This window comes from Pararge aegeria, chromosome 20, assembly GCF_905163445.1.
Source record: "Pararge aegeria chromosome 20, ilParAegt1.1, whole genome shotgun sequence".
Lineage (NCBI taxonomy): Eukaryota > Metazoa > Arthropoda > Insecta > Lepidoptera > Nymphalidae > Pararge > Pararge aegeria.
Window position 1 is genome coordinate 9096651 of NC_053199.1, and position 27659 is coordinate 9124309.

Here is a 27659-nt window from a genome sequence, read left to right on the forward strand (position 1 = left end):
AGTAATGTGTTTCACTCGCGTTAAATTTAAAAACTAATGTAAAATGTAGTCTGCATTGATTTCTTAAATTAAAAAGATTTTGGCTACTATATTTATTCAATATAATTATATATTTATTCAATTAAAAAACAGAAGAAATACAATTTTGTACTAGTCCAGGCTTTGTAATTTTTTTTGTAGGTACATGTATACCATTGTTGATCTTAGTTTGGACTCTTACCGGCTAAACCACACGGAATTCCAAAATCCACCTGATAACATATTCGCGTAGACGCTTCCGCGATCGCAATAGGCTTTCAAGTCTAAATATAGCTGTGTAAAATATTATTAAAGTGCATAATATAATGCTAGCATCATCTTTATCGTTAATTTCTGGGTAATGTAAATAAATTAAAAGCCTATACATATATTGTCCACTTCTGAGTTGAGCAAGGTCACAGGGCTGTATTGTTTCGTAAGAAATTAACATTATCACACGTCCGTTGCGCATTTCGTTTAGTTAAATGTAAAAGAAAGTGTTTCTTTGCGGTATTTTAAAAATACTGAGAATTGCGGTTGTGGCGGCTGTATCCGATAGTATTATGGACTTTTTCGCCCTTTTATTCACATTGCCCGGGAAGTATGAATAATAGCTCATTAATTACTTGCCAACATAATATACAACTATGTGTGAATAATGGTGACAGAATTGAGAAATGATTTATTTTAGATAGTACTGAATGTAAAATGATTAGTATATAATATAGACGGGGACGGAAGGGTTCTCGGTTTAACTACAGTACCCTAAAAAGCGAATCATCTTATTTACGATCACCAGGAATGTCGAGCAAAGACAAAAATCCGCCTGTAAGGAACAAACGATTCGAAAGGGAGGTTAAGGGACGCCCGACCCTAGTTTATGCCACCTCTTTAATATGTATGTAGCAAGGAAATGGTATGTCATTAGTTTTTTTATAGCTGTGTGTCTATTATAAATACGCTCTCAACTGACGATAATTCGTTGGAATAGAAGTAAATGAAATGTCAGTAATTTAAGTAGATGCCTATAGTTAATATTTAAAAAAAAAAACTACATACTTTTAAAGTATTTTTCGTTTTTTAAGAAGATTTGAAAATTAGTTGCAAGAAACGACGCGACGCGACGGAACTTCGATAGCTCCACTCTTGCAGTGGCATATGCGCAAAATTATTCTTCTATCTCGATACTTTAAGCTTAGTAAGCATTGGATATGTATTTAAATTTACTTAGGCTTATCCTTCAATAAGGGAAGAAGCAACATGGAGCCAAAAGGGTCCAAGGATTTGTTTAAAGTTTGACTGAGTCTTATCTATGTGCGTGTCTTTGTCATTGTCACCCTTAAAAGATTTGAATGCGTTTCTATACAGGCGCAAAGATAATATGTATTTTCACAAATAGGAAGAGTCTGTAGAGTAGTGTATATTCATAGGTAAGGGTTTTGCTTATTTATTGCACTTGAGTAGGTACTTTTTTGGAGAAATTACCGACTTTAAGACGCCAAATGGACTTTGCTCAACATATATCACACATTAACTTGGTTTATTTTAAGCATTTGAAGTGAGATTTTCGTTGACAACGAGACATAAAACATAATAGCACGGAACATAAAGCTCACATTTGACTGGTTTCATTGAAGTTTTGTAGTTGTAGTAGTAGTAGTAGTTTGTTGTCGAGTTGATATGGTATGCGTGCCGCCATTTTTTACCGTAGGTTTGCCGTAGGTGGTGATTTGAAAAGAAATGACGATTTACAATAGCAAGCAATCGCCCTAATGTAATAATAATTTCGCTGTATTAATAATTTTTCTCCCCTTAAAATATTAATTAATAATAAAACAAACATAGGTTAAAATAAACCTACCTCATTTGATTAACACGCTTGTTATTTTTTTTTTTTTAATTACTATAGAGAAACAGGTTATATTAGAAAAAATTGGTATAAAATATAAGTTTTACGGGCTCTAGGTTACAAGGGTAAGTTGCGATCCTGTTCTTAATATTTTACATAATACTGAAAAACCTTTCATGATTTATACTTCCACTACCTATGAAAAGCCTGATAAAAAAGTTAAACATATTTCCTAGTATTAACACTCAGTAATATAAGTAGGTAAGAAGCGAAAAGTTTCACTACTTTTCGATAGTTAACAAAAAAGGTAATATAATTATTTATTGACATTGAATTCCGATGACAGTATTGCAAAACTAAAGGCGAGGACGACTGCTTTCGGTTCTTTAACACTGGTTAAAGTAGCTATTGGAATATGCATGACCATGTTATGGCTATTATAGGTTGCAGAAAATTGGTTCACTCAGCTTGATTCTATTTACTTACCCACTCTGCCTTGGATCTCCTCAAAAGATAAAATATAGCTTATCATACATGATACTTTCACTTTATGTAGTAGAAAAATGTATCTGGTTAAGGTTTTTAAATCCTTATTAACTTACTAGCTGTTGCCCGCGACTTCGTCTGCGTTTGATTTTGTTTTTAAAGTATTGAGTATTGCTAAGCCTTAAATGAGTATAGTAGTATATGTATAACATGGGACTGTCAATTAATTATAGACAAATAATTTGCAATAAAATAAAATTGCGACTATAATTAAAGACCTAAGCTATCCTATCTCTTAAGTTGGACCAGACTGCTCACGGTGTGCAAATTTAATTTAAAATCGGTTAAGTAGTTTAGGAGTCCATCGCGGACAAACATCGTGACAGGAGATTTATATATATTAAGATTAATAAAACAATTACGTTTGTGACAGTACGTAAGTACCTAGGTATGTTCTTATTTATGTCAATGAATTTTGCTTCCTGTAAAGTTATTTATAACAGACCAAACACCACAGTAATAGTAGTATGTATGCTAAGTAAGTTTCAAAATAATTTATTTATCACAACTTGTGAAACTATTCTGTTTACATTTGGTTGACTCAGATACCTCGAGGTACGAGTATAAGTATGTCGGACAGGTAACCAGATATACGAAGTGCGTCCTTTTGAGCCAGACGAAGGTTCGGATAGTTAGAGGATAGGCAATTGTTAAGGTTTAATATTACAGAAAAATCCAACACCTAGGTTTCTTGGCCTATCCTACAATACGAACCGCTTAAACGACGAGTATACGAACATAGGACACAAAGAAATATCTACAATCGAGATCGTTTCGATGATCGAGAATATATAAAACTACGTATAAACTGATTTATTTTTACAGAACAACGCACTTAATATAAGTAGATATAAATAAAATGCTTTTGAAAGTGCAATATTCTTTCGAATTCTTGTGGCGTAACGTAATCCTTATACTGATTTATTCTCTACTTTCACAGATGGATAAAAATAACAATTGTACTGGTTTTATCGGAAGTGGCGTTGTTCGCAAAGAATGTATGTCGCCGGGCCCATACACTGGCTGTGATTTGAGCTACTCTGTGGGGCCCTACTCAAACCTTGAAACTTTCTTATGTCTTAAAACTGGACCTTCCCAATATTGTAATATTGTTAAGTTCTAAAAGTGAATCCACCTATTCTGAGCAGCCTCTTTAAAATCTAAAGTTATTTAGATAAACCAAAAAAATTACTATGCTAAAGTGATCTTTATTGGTACTCATAATTTTACTTGTTTCACGCATATTAAATGTATCTATTCCGAAAATCCCGAGATTCATTAAATTCGATCACGAAAATTTCGGAACGAAAATATGACCGGACTCCCGGGATCCCGTATCGAATCCTCTGCCTGTGAGTAAAGACATCGCTATTTTCCGTAAACAATTTAACTATATTAACAACCAGAACAGAATAAAGCTCAACGCCGAAAGTATACACAATGTATATGTATTTTATTGAGTAAAGAGTGTTGACGAGTGAGACGGCGAGAGCGAGTCGCGAGCGCTACTTCCTGCTTGTGTGTGTGTTTTGTGTATGTAAGTAAACGGTTTTGTGGTTAATTAGAACTTAAAATCTTGCTCGTCGTTACACTAAATAAAATGCTAATTCTAGTACAACACTCGTGTAATAGAGGAATGTGATGTTAACTCTGAAAAATCTCCCGCTCGGGGCCCGGACTTCGTAGTTTCTTACAAATTTAACTCAACAATAGTTTATTTTCAGAAGCATACTTTAATGTTAAACTTTCCGTATATTAGTGGTAGGTTTCCGCTTAGTATTTCCTACGCTTGCAGGATAAAAAAACATGACCTATGTGATAGGACACGGGTGATCGCGAACGGGCATCCAAACATTACATACTTTTCATTGTATAAAATTTTATGACATTGGTACATAACACCTTTTATTTAATAGTTAATACAGAACTTCTTAAATTTATATATGGTTACCTATACGTTTTAAATTCATTGTAGAAACTTACTGCTTTTCATTTTTCGATCATAAATGCCTCTGTAGCTCGAGGGCTTTATTTCACAATCTTATTTCGGTTTGATTTTGCAGACTTATCTTCACAAGATTGGGTGAAAGTCTGCGTTTAAGTAGGATGACGTAATATGTGTATTCATCGTAAAGAATGCTTATGAAATAGAAATTCATTGCATTACAAAAACATATTTGCTACTTAGTTAATAAGAAACTTACTTAAACTCCAGTGGCAAAAGGAGTTATATTCCTCTCATACCAGTGTACACGGATGATTTATTTTTTAATTTATTTTGAATGGCCATTTAGTGAAACTGAAACAAAGTTAAATAAATTGTCATGATATATTCTAGTTGATATACGATTTAATTAATTAAGGAGGCTACTTACCGTACGATTAAACCTATAGAGGGAGAGCACTTCATGAACGCACTAAAGCAAAATTTTAATAACTCTTATTGTTTTTCAATTTTATGCCGCCATCTTTTTGCTTTGTGCCTCCCCTGGTAAACCCCCCTGGCACCCGGAGAGAGATTTTATATATTATATAATCGTAACTTTTTGAAATGATGATGATTTATCCGATTTGTTTGATTTATGTTCCTCCACTAAACAAAAAAAGAGAGTTCCAAGATCTACATATTATAGCTGTAGTAGGAGTTACAAGTTTCTAACAAATTTAGTTTGGCATATAAAATAGACTTGTAAAAGCTTCTTTTTGCTATGCAGTAAAAGGTCACCGGCTTATTCCGCTAAGGTCACTTTGTGCGCGTATTTATTGCCTCACTATACAACGGAGCAATTCAACACAAGGTCGGAATTACTTTTGTATTTTTTTTTATTGATCAAGTACCTATGAGCAATAATAACAAGTACGGGCAGATAAAGTTTTCTCTATAACTCATCTAATATTTATTAATTTTACCTCTTAACAATAATTTTGGGATTCCATACTCGAAGCCATATAAGTCGTGTGTTTGTCCGTCGCTCTATCTGGTCAAGGTTATGCTTCTATATAACATTTGAGTTAAAACTTACATTGATTTCATGGATAAGAACTACAGAATTATCTATATCTATATATATATATAAAAGGCAAAGGTGACTGACTGACTGATCTATCAAGGCACAGCTCTAACCACTTGACGGATCGGGCTGAAGTTTTGCACACAGATTGTTATTACAACGTAGGCATCCGCTAAGAAAGGATTTTCCAACCCTACGAGGGTTAAATAGGGGATGAAAGTTTGTATAAAATCCTTCATCTATCATTTGCTTTTCAAATTATATGTACATCCATGAATCATGGATTTTATATTTTCGATTAAAAATAACAAAAAAACAAAAACGTGTTTAGTGGTAAAAATTTATATGAAAGTTTCTGATTTTTACGTTCATATTTTTCTTTTAGCAGCAAGACATTTTTTTTAAACGTTTGTAGTTAAATTTACCACATTATACCAAAAAATTTAACTTAACGTGCGCGAAGCCGCGGGCAAAAGCTAGTCTTTAATATTCTTTTCTTCTATGTATCTTCTTTATAATATAACAATGAATTTCCGTGTATACCGCGTCTCGTAATGCCTCAATTGTTGGTTTAAAAAAAATAGGAAAACACCAGGGAAAACCCGAAAAATCTAATAAAATAATTGTCAGTTCGGATTACTCTCAACATAGGTCGTTGATTATAGGTGGTGGTGGTACCCAGGTGGTACGAATATTACATAGTATGTTAGCATTGTGGATGCACTACGAAACTTTTAGTTATATCATAAAACTGTCATAATATAAAATATTAGTGTGTTAGGCCCACTGAACTCTTAAGTTGATAACATGACAACCGCACGAATTTCATCAAAATTCTTCCTCATTGTTTAATATTTAACATTATAATATCAAGAAGAATCAAATAGCAACAGGTGTTAATAAGAACAACTGAGCAAATAAAACTGAAATAAAGCTGAGCTCAAACCAATGTACTGCTATCCATGTTTTTATTATTATTTTTGTCTGATTATCTGATTCCCTTGATTTATATATCCGATGTATTGTATTAAAAATGCCTGGTTTTTATACTTTATTAGAATACACTTGTCACTGCCCCTCCTGTTCCCCCGATTGTCTAAGGGAAAATAACAAAGAACGCGCATCAGCGTCCTCCATGCTACTACTACCATGTACTGCGATCATCCATACCCTGCCCAGCGTGATTGTTATTGGACGGTTGCTATTGATAAAATAATATTGAATTCATACTAATTATAAATCTTCCTTATTTTTTCTAAAAAAATTTTAACCAAGTTTCTTAACTTAATTATACGAAATTTATGAAACTGACAGCTTCCGTTTCATCCCCGTCAATATATAATAAATAAATCCCCGTTTCGCCCCGTAAGTCTGCAATTTTTGTACCAATAATTTAAAGTATGTAAATAATAGTTAATATATATAAATTATTGACTGACTAAACTGTATTTTTGAACGCGCTTATGTCTAGAACTATTTGAAACCTCTTAGCAATCGTTATTGATATTTATTACCCTAGTTGGCAACTGTGTAAATAAATAAAGTTGATAGTAGACCGCCGCAAAATGCGAAAGCCCCAAGGTCATCTGCAATTTGACATTTAGCGCGTACAATGAAGTTTACGTGTGCGCCTGGCGTCATTCGCAGTTTCATTAGTTAAACGTTTCTCTTACGGCAAAGTTTAATCATCATTAGGTTATATAGATTCGCGAAATTACACATTACACTGAACATTAATTTTAATTTGTTAGGTTAGCTAATCTGCGAATAGTAGACAAATCTGTACGATGTGATTTATAATTTACCAGCTGTTCCCCGCATCTCGTCCGCGTTCAGTTTTTAAAAATCCCACTATTTCTATACAATAATTTACCACGATCAAACCGTAGCTTATGGCAATAAATGCTGTTTTTTTAAATCCCGCGGCTAACTTTTATCAGCTTATTTTCCGGGATAAATATCCTATGTCCAACTCCACTATGCAAGCTACATAATATGTGTGTATATCGGTACCATGATTTTTGTAAACGAGTAAACATACACACTTACGTAGTTATAATTTTAATCTTTAATACAGCTTCCGAACTTTTAGCGCACGTAACAACGTATTTTTATCATATTATACAATAACTAGTAGACTGTTCTAAGTTTAGCTAAAAATCTATAAAAAAAATGCTACGATTTTATCGACCACATTTTTCTTTTAGCTATAATTCTGACTTCATTGGAACATGCGTAAATTATTTGACCGGTAGTAGGTATATATATGTTTAATTTAAACAGTTAAGTAATAAGAACTAAATAAATTGTATTGCAAGTCAATTAAAGGCTTCCGCTTGAAAAAATTTTTTTTTCGTTGGTCCGTCGCGTCGTCACTTGTCATCGTCCAAGTGAAAGTGTGCAGCATTATGATGTTATGCGTATTACTCTAAACACCTTGTTATTAATTTTATAAACTTTCTCATGTTCGCTTAGTACACTACGGCTAGCATGGGCAGCATGATTTGGAGACTCCTTTTTTACTCCCCAGGGAAGACAAAATACTTTCTTCCCCCACAGTGTTATTAAGTCTTCCAGCATTAACGCTCAGGTGAAAATAATTTAAGTGTAGTTATTGTCCGCGACCTCGTCCGCGCTTATTTTGTTTTTTTTTCTTTCTTAATTTTGGGATGCCGAATCATTAAATATTTGGGGCTGGGTCACCTAATCATAAAAGGGTTGAAAAAATACATTACGACTGAGCCAAGAAAAGAATTCAGAAGAATCGTCACGCAGTTACGGATGAGTGTGTCCCCGACCGCTATGTCACAAGAATTTTATACGTATTCGTTAATAAACCTAAAACATCTCTTATATATATCTTATATCTTAATATATAAAAATCTCCTGTCACGATGTTTGTCCGCGATGGACTCCTAAACTACTTAACCGATTTTAAATTAAATTGGCACACCGTGAGCAGTCTGGTCCAACTTAAGAGATAGGATAGCTTAGATCTTTAATTATAGTCACAATTTTATTTTATTGCAAATTATTTGTCTATCATTAATTGACAGTCACATGTTATATATATATATATACACTACTATACTCATTTAAGGCTAAGCGATACTGAATACTTTAAAAACAAAATCAAACGCAGACGAAGTCGCGGGCAACAGCTAGTAATATATATATTCCTTGTTGCCGGGGATATAATGTTTATCTCCTCAGTCAATGCTAGTGCTGCTTTTTCGAACAAAATTAGATTACCCTTGCAGTTTTTTTTGGATATTCATTTGGAATTGGTAACGCTGTACCTTGTGGTGACGGCAGATGGTGATCTGCCGCCACCCGTCCTCTTACTCTTCGCGGGTGTCGTACAAGGCAACTAAAGGAATATAACGATAAACCGGCAGCAACGTGTGTGCTACTACTGACTTCGACTGCGATCACTAATCCGCCTGTTCTTAGACCCTCTGGTATGAGACAGCAGATCTGTGCCGAGTAGTGGAACGTTAATAGGCGGTTGATGAATAGCATCTGCAAGTTTAACATTTTCTTTAACTTATCTATTTTTATTTACAAGGCTATTCATTACAAAATAATTAAAAGATCTGTCCTAATAAATCTTGATTAGTGAATAGTGTAATGCTGTATTTTATAGATTAAATTGTAATGAAATGAGAACAGCTAACATAATGGGTGCCAACCTACTCTACCAATTATAAAATAGTTGGTGTGAATAGTTCTTTTGCATGCGTTTTTTGACTTAGTGAAAGCTTCCTAATTATTTTATTAAGTAAAGAGTTATGTAAATATAAATAGCGCTCAAACCTGACGATGTTTAGCTAGGGGCTATGTTTTATCATTTGGTATATGATTCTGCATATTATTTAAAGATTAAATGAGATTCAAAACACAATTGAAATATTCTCGTTCAATTCGACCTTGCCTTGTTGAAACTGGTTTGGCACTCGCGGTTCCAATTATTACAATTTTTTAGTTAGGCAAAACCCACTGTTCACGTATCGGTATTCAGAATACACAATAAACCTTTTTAAATTAAAAGATTTTCTATTTCACTTTGTGGGTTTTGTTTGGTTCTCGCTAGCAGAACCGGTTAATAAAGTACCTAGTGTAAGTTTGATTAAAAGTGAATAGGCAAATTTTAGGAAAGCGCGTTGCACTTTAGGCATCCTCCTAACCATCAGGTCTCATTGCATAAAATTGTTAGGTCTATATTCTTATGATAAAAAAGGTTTCCAACTTTTTCTGTGCCTTACTCGTATCTGCCCTAAAAAATTAAACTATTTTTTACTTTCATTGAATATATTTTGTACACAATTTATCAATTTAAAAGCTAGAAGTAATTGGGGCCCGTTAGGAACCTACGGTGTAAATGAGAAATTGGAAGCACATAAGATGCTCTAAAATACAACGAGTGTCCTTTATTCAATGGAAACATTTCGCAAGAATACCAAAAAAAAAATCTATTTAAGCGGCAAGAATATCGACGATCCTAACGTGTTGTCAGACGGAAACCAACCTAATTAGAGTCAGGTTCATACATTAGTTCCGGGTCATCCCCACCCGGCATCTAGACCGCGATGCAACTTAAATTTCACATCGAGCTCGGTTAAGTAAGTAACTAAAGCAATTTTTAAGTTTACATCATCGGCGCTGCGGCCCAGCCTAGTTATGTTTCTCGCGTTCGACCATCGCTGGTTGTGCAACGCCGCAACTTGCCGACACTTACTTATTGTGGCCAGCCCGACTGGTTGCCCAACTAGTTTGACTTTTTGTCATCTAATTACAATGTTTCATTAGGTCAATTGCTTCGTTGGTCTAGTGGTTAGCATGTTTAATTACGGACCACGAAACGCTGAATTCGAGACCCGGGTCGGGTCAAAAGCTGTTAGTTATTGAGTTTTTTTGTCAATAAAATCTCAGTACTGGAATCAGCAAATGGGCGTAGACTTAGAGAAAGATTCCTTCGGCCCCGCTTATAATCCGCGTATAAATGTTTTCGGTGTCTTGAGTTAGTAATATTTATTCATTAGTTATCTTGGTACCCATAACACAAGCTACGCTTACTTTGACGCTAGGTGGCGATGGGTATTGCTATAGTATAATTATTAATCAGAATACAATTATCGTTCAAACCGTCCAACCTATATTGGATCAGCGTGGAGGGCACAAGCTCTAGATTCCTCTAGAGCACTCTAGAACGTATGGAACATTTTGATAAATCTGAGTTTCTGATGTTTCCTGCATCTGCAAAAGGAGCTCTACTAACGTATCTTACTCGTTTTTCTGTCTCTACGTTTCCGAAAAAAACGATAAAATTAAGATACCCCTTTGAACGCTTTCTGATGGCTAACGGGTTTACACTATTGGCTAAAATACGCAATTAGATGTATGTAGTACGTAAATTAAATTGCGACAATCGCAATGTAAGTGTAGACAAATTATTATTAATTATTATTATTATAAATTATTTAATTTGACATCACCCAATGTGTTCATGACAAATAAAAATCACTGTCCAACGTTGACTCACAACACTGATACACTGTTACCTATTGAGTATTGATACATACAAATACTTTTCTCAATACTACCTTAATGTTATCATTCAATAAATAGACGGGAATTGTGTTGCCATATGCTAATATAGATCGTATAGAATACAGATGCTCGATAATTCTTGGCAATGTTAAGTTACTCGTAGATAGGTACTTTTCCGTGTTTACGCCATCGCGAGATAGCGCAAAGTCCCACGCCGCTACTGTGTCTTTTTAGTCGCTGGACTTAAAATCGTATCGAAAGTATAATGATAAGAAGATAAGCGAGATTTCTGGTGTGCATAAATCTGTAAATTAAACTAAATTGACAGGTATATAATAGCACCTTTTTCAAGGAAAACATTCTGAAAAGGATAGGACTACTTAAAAGCCTGTCAATTTAGTTCGGTTTAGAAATTTGTGTGCAACAGAATTGGTACTAGTATCTCCGGAAGATTTCGTTGATTATATTTTTAGTAAATATTACTAATAAGCTGCGAAAAATGACATTTAACAGCAGTTTTCTCGATCTTACTAACGAGCGTTTATGTTTTTTTTAGCAAAATGATTTCATAAATTATAACGTATTTATAGTAGCTACTAAAACAATCTACGAACACATGACCGAGAAAAACATCATTTGCGCATTTTGTCAAAAGTCTTCACTGTATGTCATTCAATTTAGTGCCAGTAACGTGATCTAGATTGTTAAATAATTTCAATGTTTCAAAATTAGATTTAATTGAATATGGATGGCGAAATTTCATAGTTTCTAAGGTAATTTCACATCATCGACGTACAGAATGAGACTACGGGAGGGCCAGCTTGTTTGTAAATAAACGTAAACGTCATCATGACATTTGCACACTATATAACTGTTGTTTACTGTACCTATAATTCATTTCATTTGTATGTTTCAATACTTATTAGCATTTCAAGCCACTTCCAAAAGACTCTTCCTTTTGTTTACTAAACGTGATATTTTTGTAGAAATATTCGCGCTCCTACGTAACCCGCACAAACCTCCAAACAATATAAAAATTTAAGCGATGGTATCACACTAAGCCGAGTCAGATAAGTTTTAATGGACAATAACTATTGAATTTCCTTAATTCACACTGGGTTATGAAAAGAAGCATGATCAGTAGTAGTAGCCTTAGTACAAGATTTGTTTTCTCATAATCGAAGAGTCGATTTCGAGTATGGAAATATTTGAAAATGGAGTAAAATGGATCATATGTTGATTGTGTTAAAGCTCACATTTGTCTACAATTGTTGAGCTCCGGCAACAAAATAACATAAATCGGAAGTAAAAGATTTGCGACTCTATATAAATGAAACTAGTTCCATTCTCCTCCATAACGAGCGAGCAAATCTTGCAGTAAGGCTACAGAACCTTAATGATTCATAGTTCGCGGTACGAGTAAATGAAAATTATTGTTCAGCATTGTAATATGGCACTGTCAGGATGCTATAAGCGAACCGTTCGAGTTGCCTTATTGAAGTCTCCGCATGATTGCGTCAGCGTGTTTTCCACGGTATATCACCTAAAAAACTAGGTACAATTGCATAATATTGCTTATGTTATTTTTATTATATAGAGAAACCAACTATATTTCAACTTTACAAACGCTCTCTTTACTGAAAATCGCAACTCTTTACTAAATTTCGCATGTATTTCTTTGTTTTCATATTACGTCAGTGTTATAGTCCGACCTCATGCGATACGGTGAAAACCCCAATGAAATCGGTTAAGGTTCCAAGAAAATTCTTCTTGAATGTCTAGTTATAAAATTAGCCTTAAATACATCCATGTAGGAATCGCCAAAAAATTAGCAGAATGAGGAAAATAGCCGTGTCTAAATTTAATAAAGGAAAGAAATAAATTAAAATTTTATACATAAAGATTAAATATTTAATACATTACTGAGTTAGTTAGAAATTATGTACACTAAATATTATAATACTTTTGATTTCTGTCTCTGTTGCAAAAATATAATTACATTGAAAAGAGCATCTTATTCGTAAATTGTCTGTTTAGACGTGGATACCCTTCCATTTTATGGTTTAAACTGTATTGTATAGACAAATTGTGTTCGAGAATAAGGGCATTGGTTATATTTGTATCAAATTGATTTTTTAGCTAAATCACGAGTCCTTTACTCCCAAAAGTACTCCTTTACTTGCATCAAGTACAAACATACTAAGCTATTAATCGAAGCGGCAAAACCGCAAGCGTAAGGTTGTTCATACGATTTATGAGAATTAGGTTGGTACAATAAAACGCATAAAACTGTTTTCAAGTGTGTCCATCTGTGTAATGTAGGCAGACGTATTTGTTGTAAATAATTGATTATGGCCTCTTTATATGTTATCAGAAGTCAATATTGTTTTGCTGTGAGATTTTGCAATGTTTACCTCTCGTGCGCTATGTAGTCAGGAGCTAAGGAGATTTAATTTAATTCAATAAGCGTTTATTATTACTACTGGCCATACCGTGCTGCTAGCAGTGTTGCCAAACTCTAGACTGAATTCGAAAGCCTGCTTGTCTATGAAATTTTTAAATGAAATGTTCAAAATATTTCAAGCCTTATTTACTGTTAATAATAATAATAATTTCTTATTTCAGGCAAAGCCCATATTAATACATACTATTGACAAGCACAATCTTCTTTTTTTTTACTGCAAGGAAAACTATGTGATTATAAAGAATACGAGACAATTTTGTTCTACCATTATATTATTTAATGATAATGTGGGACATACATTTCACTTTTTGGCCTATATCATCTTTCTCTGTACTTACCTATTTTGTAAGAGAAAAATGAGAAAAATATATAAACAGACTACAGAGTCAGTAGAATAGAAAGTAGAATCTTGAAAAATTCGTCAACTATAAGAAATGTAACATATTACATTCTTAAGCTTGGAGAGCCATGATTTAAAAACAGATACATTTTTAATTGTTCAATCACTTATTAGATATTGCCTATCGCCTGAATATTAATTTACTAACAAGTTTCTTTTTGTTTCAGGACAAATTGGCAAAACCTAAAATACAGTTCCTACCCAATAATGAGGGGGTAAGTCTATGCCATAATTTATTACTTATTTGCCTACAATTAAGGTTTAGCGTTTTAAACGCCTACTTGTTAACAAGAGGAACTGGGTTCGATTCCCGGCTAGAGAATAATTATAAAATAAAATTGCCCAACCACCATCTTAATGGATGGCCAATCGATTGGTTACAGATTTTTTATGTTATTTTATCACGGATCTTTATATCGCTAAATTAATAAATCGTTAATTCAATCGGCTATAAATGCACTGGCGACAACGATTGAAAATACCGATTTCACTACATACGGCCTCCTCTGCTGAAATGAAGGCTGAAAGGAAAAATATTACTGCACAATCCGTGCGGTAATATTTGCTCAATACCGTAATTTAACAATAGTGAAATATAGTCACTTAACAAACAAATGCTTTAACAAAAAATAACCTGCTTTACGAAATACATCTATGAGTATTGCGCTATACCGAATTATACATCATCAGAAGACCTTTACTTCTCTTTTGATATGATTTATTACACAATAACAGCACGTACTTATCCATGCAGTTTACATAACAATATAACCTTATCAATTTAACTTTATTAGGAAAGATGGTCATTACGAAATCAATATAAGCCCCTTTTACCCGTGCCACAGTAATTTTTTTAAGATTAACGTTAAACTTAGAAGAAATCTAAAGGTATATAAGGTATACCTAATTTCTTTAACTTTTATGCATCAATTTTCTACAGTTAATTCAAAGGTACGATTAACATTACTCGATAGAAGTGCTACCGTGGCAGTAACCGTCAGTGCATGAGTCATGAGTTAGACGCGCTTATCGACCGTGAAACTATTGTCAAGTATTGTAAGTCTGAGATAGGTGGGTAGTCTGAAACGAATGCCAAATGCAATACTTAGACTAGGTGAGAGCAGGTGGATGCCCCGAAGCATAAAACCAAATAGCAGACAAAAAAAATATGGATGGCATATGCAGACCTAAGGCGGATTGTTAGAATGCATAAAATGGAAAACAGTCGCGGAAAATAAAAAAAAAATTGTAGAGGCCGGGAGTCACAAAAGTCTGAAACATTGCAGAATTATTTGATTTGTAAATAAATCATTACTGAAAAACGTATAACAAAAGTAATGTTAAGCACCAACATGTCAACTTTTCCTGCAGGGAATCTAGCTCTATCTAATCTAATCAGTAGCTTTCTAGTAGGGGTTGGTCAAATCAAACAATATTTTTTTGGTTGCAAGTAACATATCATGAAATCGTTTCGCATGGCCTATTATGCAATCGCATTTAATTTAAAAGTGTAAACACCGAGTAGAATATGGCAAGTTATAATTTTTTTTAGTGCGGGTTGCCGTAAGACGTTAAAAGATCCGTTATAACCATTTATTATGTGGTTGCTTTAACAACTCTTGGTTTATAGCTTCTTTTTCACTAATTTGGCTTTTTATTTAATAAACAACTAATTAATTAGGTATACTACTCAGTCACTTATTAAATCCTTTTAAGCATCATGCAGAAATTTACTAAAATGTTAGCCCTTTTGAGGCAAATTAATTTATTCAATATTTCTTTACAATCCGTTCGTTCAAGTGTTCGTAACTTTATAACCGACTTCCTACATTATGATACCTCTGACAATTCTAAAACATCAGACAAATATAGTACGACAAGGTTATCAGGAATAACGTGAACAATATGAGAAGATAAAAACAAATTGAAGATTGTCAATAATAATAATTGTAAATGTTGTTACATCATCGTAACATAATCTATTTAGAATATAATATGTGGATATTTGTGCACCTGTTAAGACGCCATAATGATGAAAATCTCTGCTACAAGCGAAGAGACAGGTTGTTTTTTCGAAAATGCATGATCAAACTATTTTAAAGCGTCTAATAACCGTTTTTTGTAAGATTTCAAATAACGACGCTGGGCTGTTCTACACAAGTATTTTTAGGGTCCATCATAAAGGAGATGACCTGAATATTGGGTGCAGACATAGCCCAAAGAAATTTTCGTAACCTCCAGAGAACGGACGGTATGCCATCAGGTCTTTTAACGTCACTACGCACCAAACCATTACGTTTTATTACAGCTGGCACGGTAGCATAGCTGGTAAGAATTGCTGTTAAAACGTTGATATTCAATTTTTCTCTATATTTTACCACCCACTCAATTCTTACCGTATTATGTTAACGTAGCTATCAACACAAATCAAATGTTTCTATATTCTTGCATCACTTACACAAACAAATGATTTGCCCCCCGTTATCTATTTTCCTCATATTTCCCACTCTTGTTTCCTCTATAAGGTATTGTTTAATTTCAACCAGTATTTATTAACGTTTACAAGAAGGCTCCAAGAAGCAGGAGAGGTAGACGTCGTCGACGAGGGCCTTGACTCGCCTTAGGCGTACCAGTTAACGCTTGCAGCACTCGATACGCTTGCGAAATTATATGATGACCCACTTAACCGATTTCGTTTTGCCGCTTGTCGTTGCGGTTGCTCTATAAAAGTTTTTACCCTAAAATTGTTTCGAAAAGTAAATTAGCCGCGCTTCATTGGTTAATTGTAGAGACAAAATTTGATTATCGAAGACATTTTTGTTTGTATTTAAAGTGTTTTGTTTCTCTTTTTAACCACCTGAAAAAGATGCGAGAATTTGAAGCGACTACTGGTATGTCTAAATTTTATTACTGTTTCCTCTTGCTATTAGATCGGTTTCCGATCTTGCGAACTTTTTTTTGTGTATTGTGCGTCGCTGGATATTCAACTCATTCCATCTATGGTATTTCTGTTCTGACATGACTATCAAGTCGTTTTGAAATGGCGAGTCTGAAACAATTAACCAATAATTACAATTTTCTTTATGAACTTACAAAAGATTACTTAAAAAATCCACGTTGATTGTAGATAGGTACGTGAGTGATCATTATAATAATTTGTGCAAATATGCATTTCTCATATCTGAATATTCTTAATTAATAAATATTAGAATGCCGCGTTAAAAGACGCGAAGCCTCGTAACGCATAACGAAGTTTCGCATATATTTCACGGCAACGTACTGCAATAATAAAAACCCGTCTATCCCGCTACATCAGATAAATGCCGCTTTTGTAAATGGCTACATACTTATATCGATTAACTAAATGCTGTAACTCTAGGTAATGAGAGGGTTTTTGTTAGTCAGCTCTTTAAAGGTCTTACCTAAATAAAAATTACCTAGGTCTATTCGGCCCAACCTGCTTTCTAATATTATTAAGACCGCGAAGGACATACAGGATGTTTTATCAGTATTTATTACCAATCCTGGAGGTGAAACACAACTAAATCAAAGCGCAATCGCTACCAGCTCACACCCCCTTAAACAGTGCTATATATAGTATTATTTTGCCGGTAACAAAAAAAAGTAACCTAACTCAACATTATTTACAAGGTGAAAGTCCTGGGGCTATCCTATATGGACCCTTAAATAATGCATAGCGGTATGTATCACTACCAGGTGACAGTACTGTAAGTCCTATTAACCAGTTTCAAAACAAGACTCAACTCTTTACAAGGTAATCCTCGGGTTATTTTGTATAGAGCTTTAACTCATGTGAGAGTGAGATGTAGCTACCAACTCGCAGCTCCCATCGGTCAGTGTTGTGTGCTGTCTTTACCTGCCTGTAACGAAAAACGTATTAAACACTGCATAAAACTGATAGTCCTCGGGCTATCCTGTATGGAGGCGTAACTAATACAATACGCAATCGCTACCAGCTCAAACCTCCCATCGGTCAGTGCCGTAAGTTGTATTAATATGGCTGTAACAAAAAACGTAACGCAACACTGTTTACAAGGTGATAATCCTCGGGCTATCCTGTGCCGACGCGGACCGGCGGGCGGCGCCGTGGACCGGTTCTGTTAGCCACCGTCGCCCGCTCGCCGGTTTGACGTGATCTCCTCTCTGTTGCTCTTTCTCACTTGTCCATGTCGTATGTAAATGACCTCAATTGTCCTCATTATTTTTATTTTCGTACACGAATACCATCGCGGCATTACATAAAATCTATTCTAACGTATCGTACGAGCAGGCACCTCAACCTGTCTCACGCAGAGGTGTGAGCGCTCGCATCGGCTAATGGGTTCGGAGCAGGGTTTATTAATTTGCCAAATACTTTGTATTTCATTTTAGCAACTTTACGCGAGGCATACTAAGGATCTATACCGTTAGATTGTTGATGTCCCATGGTACGAGGCGTTTTGAGTTCTTGTTTGTAAATGCAACTTCTATAAGAACCTTCATCTGGCTGCAATATCAATTTACCATCAGGTATGTGTGCATTCAAAAACTAATGTAGGATTAAAAACCATGAAGGTACATTTAGAAATGTTTTATTGGCATTCGGTTGCTACGCGATATCTATTCATAATGAAAGTATTTCAACAATTTTATAAAATAAAATCTGACGTCGAAGAGACTGACCAAAACCGAAAACTAAACATTCACAGAGAAAACAATTTTTTTTATAATATAGATAATACAGCCTTGACTTTGTTTAAAAGAAAAAAAAACTTACTCAGAAATAGTCCCGATATAATTTTCAGTGAACCACTTAACCGTCATCTTAATATAATTCTTCGAATATCTCGGTATCGGTGATGTTAGGTCTGACTCGCTGGCACATATCCAACATGCACATAATAACTACAATTCAATGAGTGGCGGACCAGAATAGTAAATAAGTTTGTGGAGGGTGTAAAAATAGATACGGTTCCAGTTGCCTAGCGATTGCACCTCCCAGGTGCGTCGACCGATGTCCCCAACCATTGCTAGCGTACGCGGCGCAAACTCATTTACACAACCAGTCTTTAACCGTATTCTTTAACTTCTCTGACAGTTGCTAACCGTCCTGCCAAATCTATACAAAATTTGCAATATACATCTGGCGCAGTTAAATAATGTGTTTATATTAAATTGATTATAAAATTAGGATCCCTACTTATTTTTATAGTCGGCAACTGGTCAGAAACAGAAACTGAATATAAAATTCTAGATACTGGGTGTAATCAGTATTTTTTTTTTGAATCAGTGTTGGTTTTGAAATCTCAACGCTTAATAATATAATCTGAGCATTTATTAACGCTTATAACTGCAATTTGTCGAAAATTTAAAGTCCATGTGTTATTTGTCAATATTTACGTACAGAAAACTTTATTAATTTAGATGATTTAACGCCATAGATAATCGTGAGATATTATTCGAATCATTTCTTACTATTTCGTGAATATGTTTTTTGTTGGAGAGGGCTATATTTAACTTTAAAGTTTAAACTACTTTAGACATATAGAACACTGACTTAAGTAATACAAAAAAACTTAATGCATTCCTATTTCGTAATAGTATATATTACCACTTCGTATTAGAAATTGCAAAACATTATTTTATGGAATGCATGTAACATAATTTAAATTCTTTTTATACAGTTTTGTAACGAAATAGTGCAATGTACTCACCATATTATTGATAATAATAAATACATAAATCGTCGTTTCTCTCGCGATTCACACATTTTCTTAATTTCCCGCGAAAATAAGGTGAAGGGAAGGTAAATAAGGTTTTTTTAATACTATACCATCTATCTTCTTGACTGCAATCTCACCTTATGGTACCGTATTCTACGCATCTGTACCAAACGCTAAATAGCTTCACGGTACGTTTTTGTTGGTAGGATGGTTGAAGCGGCCCACCAGACGTAGGTGTATGTCAGTAAACTCTTGCAACAAAGTCTTCCACATTAAATTAGCGGCAGCTTTAGCAGATGCTTGCAGAGACGGTTTTTTTTAATAGAGGAATATTCGGTTTTCTAGGGACGAGGAGTTCCAATCCCAGCACGCACTTCTAACTTTTCTAAGTTATGTGTGTTTTTAACAATTAAGATATCACTAGCTCTAAAGGTGAAGGTAAACATCTTGATGAAACTTGCATGCCTGAGAGTTCTCCATAATGTTCTCAAAGGTTTGTGGAGTTTTGCAATCCTCACTGTGTTAAAGTTGATGGATGATGTACAGATGTTTTGTTGGGTAGGGATACTAAAACCTCAGTAATTTTGAGAGTATCTGCATATCGATTTGCGAACAGTCTGGTTACTTCATATTTTTAACATTACATTAGCGAGTCTGTGTACTCCCACTAAGAAGATGAATCTCTTTCTGACAACTCTTCTCAGTCTCCGTTTCTCAGTCTACCGTTTTAGTAATAGGCTAGTTAAGTTAAGCTGATTTGAGGCAGCGTAGTGGGTTTTGACAGGTTCAGGAAAGAAACGTACATTTCAGGGAAGCAGGGGAAACTTATTAGTAGGACACAAATAGTAGTTTGAATTTTACCGTACTAACCCTGTAAACAGCTTTCAATATAATGAAACAGGCATTAATTGTATTTGTTATTAGCTTTGGTATAAAATTCACAAACAAGAGGCGATAATTATTTCTATTAAATGTTTAGGCTAGGCAAGTTTAATTAATTTAATTTTAAAATTCTATTATGTTCCTACCAAATAAACTACTCGTATATTGAAGAAAAACGTATTGCGTAAGAATACGTCTCTGTTATAGCATGTTCGCATTAAATTTGGCGTTAAAGTTGTTACATTTTGGCGACATCCCTGGTGCAACGGTGAGCGCTGTGAATTTAAGTAGGAGCTCCCGGGTTCTATTCCCGGCAGGGCAACTTGGGAACTTATAATTTCTAAATTTTCTCTGGTCCGGTCTGGTAGGAGGCTTTGGACGTGGCTAGTTACCACCCTACCCTACAAAGACGTGCCGTTAAGCGATTTAGTGTTCCGGTGCGATGACGCGCAAAAACCGATTCCCCTAATCGGTTTTTGCGCGTCATATTGCGCGTATGACTACCATACTCCCTAACAGGTTAGCTCGTTACCATTTTAGACTGCCTCATTACTTACCACCAGGTGAGATTGCAGTCAAGGTATAACTTGTAATGGAATAAAAGAAACATATTAACCGCTAGTACTTAACTAATTGAAGTCATCTTCAATTGTTTTAAACCTATTTTTCTTCGCGATGGTAAGACGTTACTCGTTCTATGTACAAAGGTAACTTAATCACATAAGGTATATCGCTAACACTAAAGCGTGTAACATCAAAACAATTGCATCGAACGATTTCCTTTAGTATCATATGTCAGCAATATCGGATACTATCTATGCCATCAGTTCTAATGAATCACCGAGTAATCTATGTACAATGAACTCAATGTAGTAATGCAAAATTGTGTATTGTATTATTTATTAACGTAGTTAGGTAGGTACCTAAGTTGAATACCATTTGATCCGCCGCGGGTCGTCGCCCTCCCGAGTCACTTTATTTACACCATCGCCTTTCGAGCCCGTTATTGCGAACCTTGAAAACAGGATTTCGCTTTATTATGCACATGAGCACTTCTTTATCTTAGGCGTATGTTACACGCTTTGTTAATTCATCTTTTTTTTTTTCAAACGTCATCATGTGATTGACGTCCACCAGGATCTTAATCTAGGGGCTTTAGCATTAAAAGCAATTTTCAAAAATCCCCATATCTGAAACAACAAATTAAGACTATCTATTTTTAAGACAGGTACTTAAATACCCTTAACGCATGGTCCAAACTTAAACTAGCGTTCAATTTAAGCTGATCTAAATTCTATACCACCAAGTCACCAGTCAAGAAATATCTGAAGTCTAAAATCCCTTAGTGCCGGAAGCCCGTTTTATTCGAACAATCTGTATTCCCAGTGATGACTTATGGCTCGGGTTGTACGTGATAAACAATTATTTGCATAGATCAAACAGTATTAGAGCTCTAATTGGTATGTTAATTTGATCGCGGAATATAACTCTGGCAAATTGCAAACGTTTGTATATATTGCCCGAGCATTGAGAAGCGAGTTGTGTAGAAAATTCCGTCTTCTGCTTCAGCAGCTATTATGGGCTATAGGCTGAACTCTCGTTGGCTCTGGCGTCGATTTTACTATTGAGCACCTGAGTACACGTAGAGAGACACCACAGACAACATACACAGAGAATACACCACAACAACCCCTCTAAATAATCTTCTTCTTCTATATATATAAAAGGAAGTTGTGTTAGTTACACCATTTATAATTCAAGAAGGGTTGGACCAATTTTTATGATATTTGATTTTTTGAATTTCCCTTAGTCCGGAATAGGATTATAAGTACTAAAATAAAACGTAAAAAAAAAAAGATCCGCGGTACTAAGTTCGCCGGGACATCTAGTATATTATATATTAATATTTAAGAATCTTTAATTTGAATGCAAGAATGCTTTTATTTGTTGGTTTGTTATGCTTCCTTGACGCAGCTACAAATTGAGCCATGCATTCTATGTACATGTAGAACTTTACTAAAATCGCCTACATGATAATATTATCTTTAACGAAAATCGTTTAAAGAATAAAATTTTGAATATTTATTAACAAACTTAATTGTAAACAAACAGATATAATAAAAACTATGATTTCAGCACCTACAACCTACTTATTTAGTAAAATTACTATGTTACTTCTTCGAGTTGCTCTAAAATCATCACCAAAACATAGTTATATTTCGGATCTTGTTGCAAATTCTCATGATACAAACACCATCACGGCTAAAACTGCCTTTATCGAATTATAAAAGACCCAGCCACGTGATCAAACAATGGTGTTTACATTCGCCACAAGGACAGCTTGTTGAATGAATGAAAGTCCAGATTAACGAAACCTAGGATTTTTTTATTACCTCTTAGTTCACAAGATTAATAGTTAGATTTAGAGACTCACGTAACTTAACGAACTTAATGAACTACTTACTAATCTATACTAAGTTGTATGAATAAAAAATAACTTTTCAAAAAACCGACAACGTTTTACTTTAATAGTGGTTGTGATAGCCCGGTGATAGGTAGTTTTTTTTTTAAATATGTTGGAGTTACAGTTCTCATTGCATTCTGTTATTTTGCAAAAAAAATATGTTTTTTTTTTCACTATTAAAAACACTGCTTTTGTGGGAACTAAAATCTAACTTAATTAAAGTCAACAAAATTTAATTCGTCTCCATTCCTAAATTTCCCTTGTTGATAAAAATATGCCAATCAGTCCAGAAATGACGACATCTGTGCTCTTTAAATGAAAACAATAACTCACTGAATTCGAGAAACTATCTTTATATACCTTTTATGAAAGTCAGTTCAAAATAGATAAAAGGCTTAATAGCTTATAAGTAGTTTCCGGTATTTTAAAATTTATCTTTATTACGTAGAATGAGGAAGTAGGTACAAAAAAATGGCATAAATACTTCGAGAGATAAATAATAAGTAATTTTTGGAAATCCTTCGCTAAGTTTACGAATTATCAATTGATGTTTTAAGTAAACTTATTAATATATCTTGTGACTACGAATCTAAAAAAAAAGTGAAATATCTCAAATCAAAAATGCAATAATATATATTTTTAACGTTATTTGTCTTATCTTTTTGGTTGAAATAAATGAGACAATAAATTTATTCAATACAATTTAGTATATTGGTTTGTGTTGACATAATGAACAGTAGAAGAGAAAGCTTGCAACAATTAAAATTTCTAGTTTATAACCGCGACTCCGTCCGTATGGAAACTCTGTTAACTGTGCGGAACTAAAATGTTTGCCAAATATAAAGTTATCCGTTGTGATGAATGAGAATCCAGCAGTACATGATAAATCTGTGTACCAAATTTAAGTCAAATCTATTGATCATCATCAGACTTAATTAAAGGACCACTACGGGGTACTTGCCTTTTCTCTCATGGGCTCAGTTGAGGATAATTGAAAGATATAATGTTTGGTAGATGTCTAAACTAATCCATTTCATAGTGGAAATACAAAAACTGTGATTATTTTATGCTAATATTAAAAATACGAAAGTGTATTTTATTTTGTCCTTAATTTACATTCTCACTAAGCAACCATACGACTTTACTTATGGCATAGTTAGTTGAAAGAAAGGAAAGTAACATAGGCTACTTTGAATCCCAGGAAAACAAGCGGTTCACGCGGGATTTTTAAAAAACCTTAATTAACACAGACGAAGTTGCGGGCAACAGCTTGTAGATAATGAATTTAATGCTTAATATTTACCTACTTTGTCAGTTATTTACCCTATTAGGTAGTTCGGTATTGCATTCATTCTTCACTTGCGTATTTATGACGTAAGATCGCGTTAAATGACGTATCTAATAACAGCGTAAAAATAAATTATATTTAATAACTTGTGCAATAATAAATTATATTTAATATAAATACACAGGAAAATCGATTATAAATGCAAGAATATAAGTTTTTATCTTTTAAAATAAATCTTATTTTTTTACCTACCATTTGTTACCGCTACCGTTGAGTGAAGCTTGATTAAACGTTGAAACTCTTAAATTAGGTATAAATTTAATTACCTAAATAGTATCTAGGCACTTTAATCCTAAGTGCTCTATACAATTGGATATTGGAGTGCAAAATGTTAATTCAAATACTAAACCTAATATGGAACTTTTAGTACTTTATAATAACATTTTGGATGAAGATTTTTTAACGAATATATACATATTTAAAAAATATAATTATACCGAACAGTTAATGATAAAAATTACCCATGTATTAAGCTTTGTATATAGAGATCTCATTTTTGACATTTCTGTCATATACAATGAACGATTAGCTTATTTTCCGCTACACGGTGTAATTTTTATTTTTTATAAGCAACAACGGAATGATCCTATGAAACACACTCTCTACGCACGTTTCGCTCCGACAGCAGAACATTCTCAGTAGCTTCGTTGACTTCACAATAATAACTTGCAATTTAACTCAAGTCAACTTTGTTAATTGATCTTTCTTAAATTGCGAATACGTGATATTATGTAGTAGTAATAGATTTCAAGTCGAGGGAGTGGTTTTCTTGTATTTAACTCTGTTATCGTCAAAGTCAAATGGACCTAGTGGCGAATGCTTTAGAGTCGCAAATCCTGTACTACTTTGTTTTTGTTTTACTAACGTATACTGTCGTATAAAGCCCGAGCTAAAGAATTGTGGGCAAATTTGAGCTTTAATACAATGGTCATAAGTAACATATTACTCCAATGTTCAAGTATTTCTAACTCGAAAACGACCCCATGATAGCGAACGAGCTAAACTTGTTGAGGGTACTGTGGCCTTAGTACAAGATTTGCTCGAGGAGTCGGCTTCTAGTATGAAAATATTTAAACATTGTAGTAAAATGGATCTTTTTACGACTCGAAAACGACTCCTCCTCGATATTGAGCGAGCCAATCTTATATTAAGGCTACTAATTTATTAAGCGTGGGGGCACAGCCGCGAATGCGACATGATCTAATAAGTACGAATCGTGTTTATGAAGTTGCTGGGAGCGGCGGAACCGTTCTGATTTCCTCGTGGTAATTGCGGAGGCATGCGGACGGTGGTGTCTTATTCGGAGTACGGGCCGTACGTGCGCGCTGTTCACTTTCACTTTGCAGCGCGCACAGTAGCGCACTTTACTATTGGATACCACCGGACGATAGATTACACCCAGGCATATCACGAGGTAGAATTCAACAAAGGTCTCGCGGACGCAATCTTAAACGTTCCCCATTGTTTTGGGCTGCACCTCATTCGAATCATAAATGCCTAGTCATTTGTTACTCGCAGTTTGAAAATGGGCGTAACAATGTGTTATAGCTACCATGCTTTGCTTATATAATCACTAACGGGTAAAGGAAGAAAAATTATACTTATATTATTTTTTTATTTAGAAGATATCTCTTCAAAATAAACACTACCATTTCCAAGCGCGCTTATTTAAGTCATGTGTGTAATCTTAAGCTGACACTCATTTGCAAACACTTTATAATAATAATTGTTTTGGCTATAGATGCAAAGTATGTCACTATGCCATGCGTAATATATTGTTACAATAATTAATGGCCTGACCATAAACAGTGCACTCCAAAATGACAACAAGGTGAATTTTAACTATAACCCGACCACACATACCACTACGGTATAAGGTATAACGGTTAGTTTTGACCTATTTAATTAGCAGTAGCAGCCATCTTCTTGTGTACTACATTTAATACTACGCAAGTACTAGAATTTCTAAATTCTGATTTCATCGGCAAAATGGTCTCCGCAATAGAAGGTTCAAGCATACGCTAAATTTTATTTTAGAAGGATATGATCTTAGGTATATGTTAGAAGGATACAATGATACGCCATACGCTTTCGTTTTGCCCACTTCGGATCTGTGTAAGTGGGTTTGCAAGAATCACGTTAGAAAAATACATAAAATACGGTTAATTATCTTATACTAATTAAAATAATTAGGCAACGGAATAACCAACATATAAACAAATATATAAACAAATACGTATTGTTACAGTCCTAGGCAAAAATACTTTGTCCTAAACCGTAGCCCGTAAATTGGCACTTTTCATACAGACGTATACGTTGTAATCATGTTTGCCATTGCTGGTACACAATCATTTCATGTACCTACGCATTAACGTTGACCCAGAGTCGATTTCGTAAATATGCCCGCGCTAAATATTTATAATAATAAACCTACTTTAGCCATGCTTTTGCTAGCAAAGTATAGTTTAACGTTTCAAAAAAAATAGACAGGTGATTCGAAACCCACTTAACTTTCACTTTTAATACACCAATCTGCGCGCGAAAGATTCGCCGAATAACATTAAATATATATATGTATGGTTAATTCGCTTTGAACGAATCAAGAAATAAAGAGAAGTTAAATTTTACATATTATAAAGGTTCTGAGCAAAACGACCCCGTTTGCCAAAGATGCAAATTATTGAACGATATAAAGGGGACCGGGCATTGGAGAAACTAGATGATAATATGAAATTTTCGCATGCTGAACGCCAAAGTTCGAATGAAAGGTGCGCACGATAATGATGGTGGTGGTGAAACCAATAGATATGTTTAAAACCAGCGACCTTAATCCGAACACCGTTCGACCTTTGGGGACACAGCTACGCGACCGACGACGACGGTCACAAGATAATGCTTGAATCGCCCCTCGCTATGATCTATTAGTTATAAATATTTTTTAAAGTGCTGCATGTCGTGGGACTATAAATATCGAAATCAACTAGGTGTTCCTTGATCAATACAATAAAGTTTATGAACTATGAAGTGGAACATTTTAAAATACGTATACGTTAAAAGTAGATTTAGTAGTTTTTTTCGACAAAGGCTTTCTGTAAATTAAGACCGTATATATAATTTCATTGTTCGAAAAGAATAACACAAGTTACTCAAAATAAAAGAGTGCCCTCTATTCTCTGGATTTTAAAATGACAAAGTTGACCTTTCCGTTTTCTTGATTAATTGTCAAAGCTAACATTGAGTATTTAAACTAGTTTTACCCTTTAGCATAAACCAGAGCGTTTCAAAATATGTCACATAATGTTATCTTTCTTGTTTTTCGCCATTTTGAGCAAGTCTCAAGGCAATGGATAGAAAATGAATAATCATTGGCAAATTTTTGGTGCGAATCCAGACCTGGCAAATCT

The 27659-nt window shown here is 34.3% G+C and overlaps 1 protein-coding gene across 1 annotated transcript in view; it reads left to right on the forward strand.

The window, feature by feature from the left end:
* The window catches only part of LOC120632751 (RNA polymerase II elongation factor ELL), an 86789-nt gene that overhangs the window by 12753 nt on the left and 46377 nt on the right, over nt 1–27659 (forward strand). The window contains exon 2 of the mRNA XM_039902741.1: nt 14006–14053. Within this exon, the coding sequence (XP_039758675.1) occupies nt 14006–14053 (48 nt within the window). The remainder of the gene's footprint in view (nt 1–14005; nt 14054–27659) is intronic.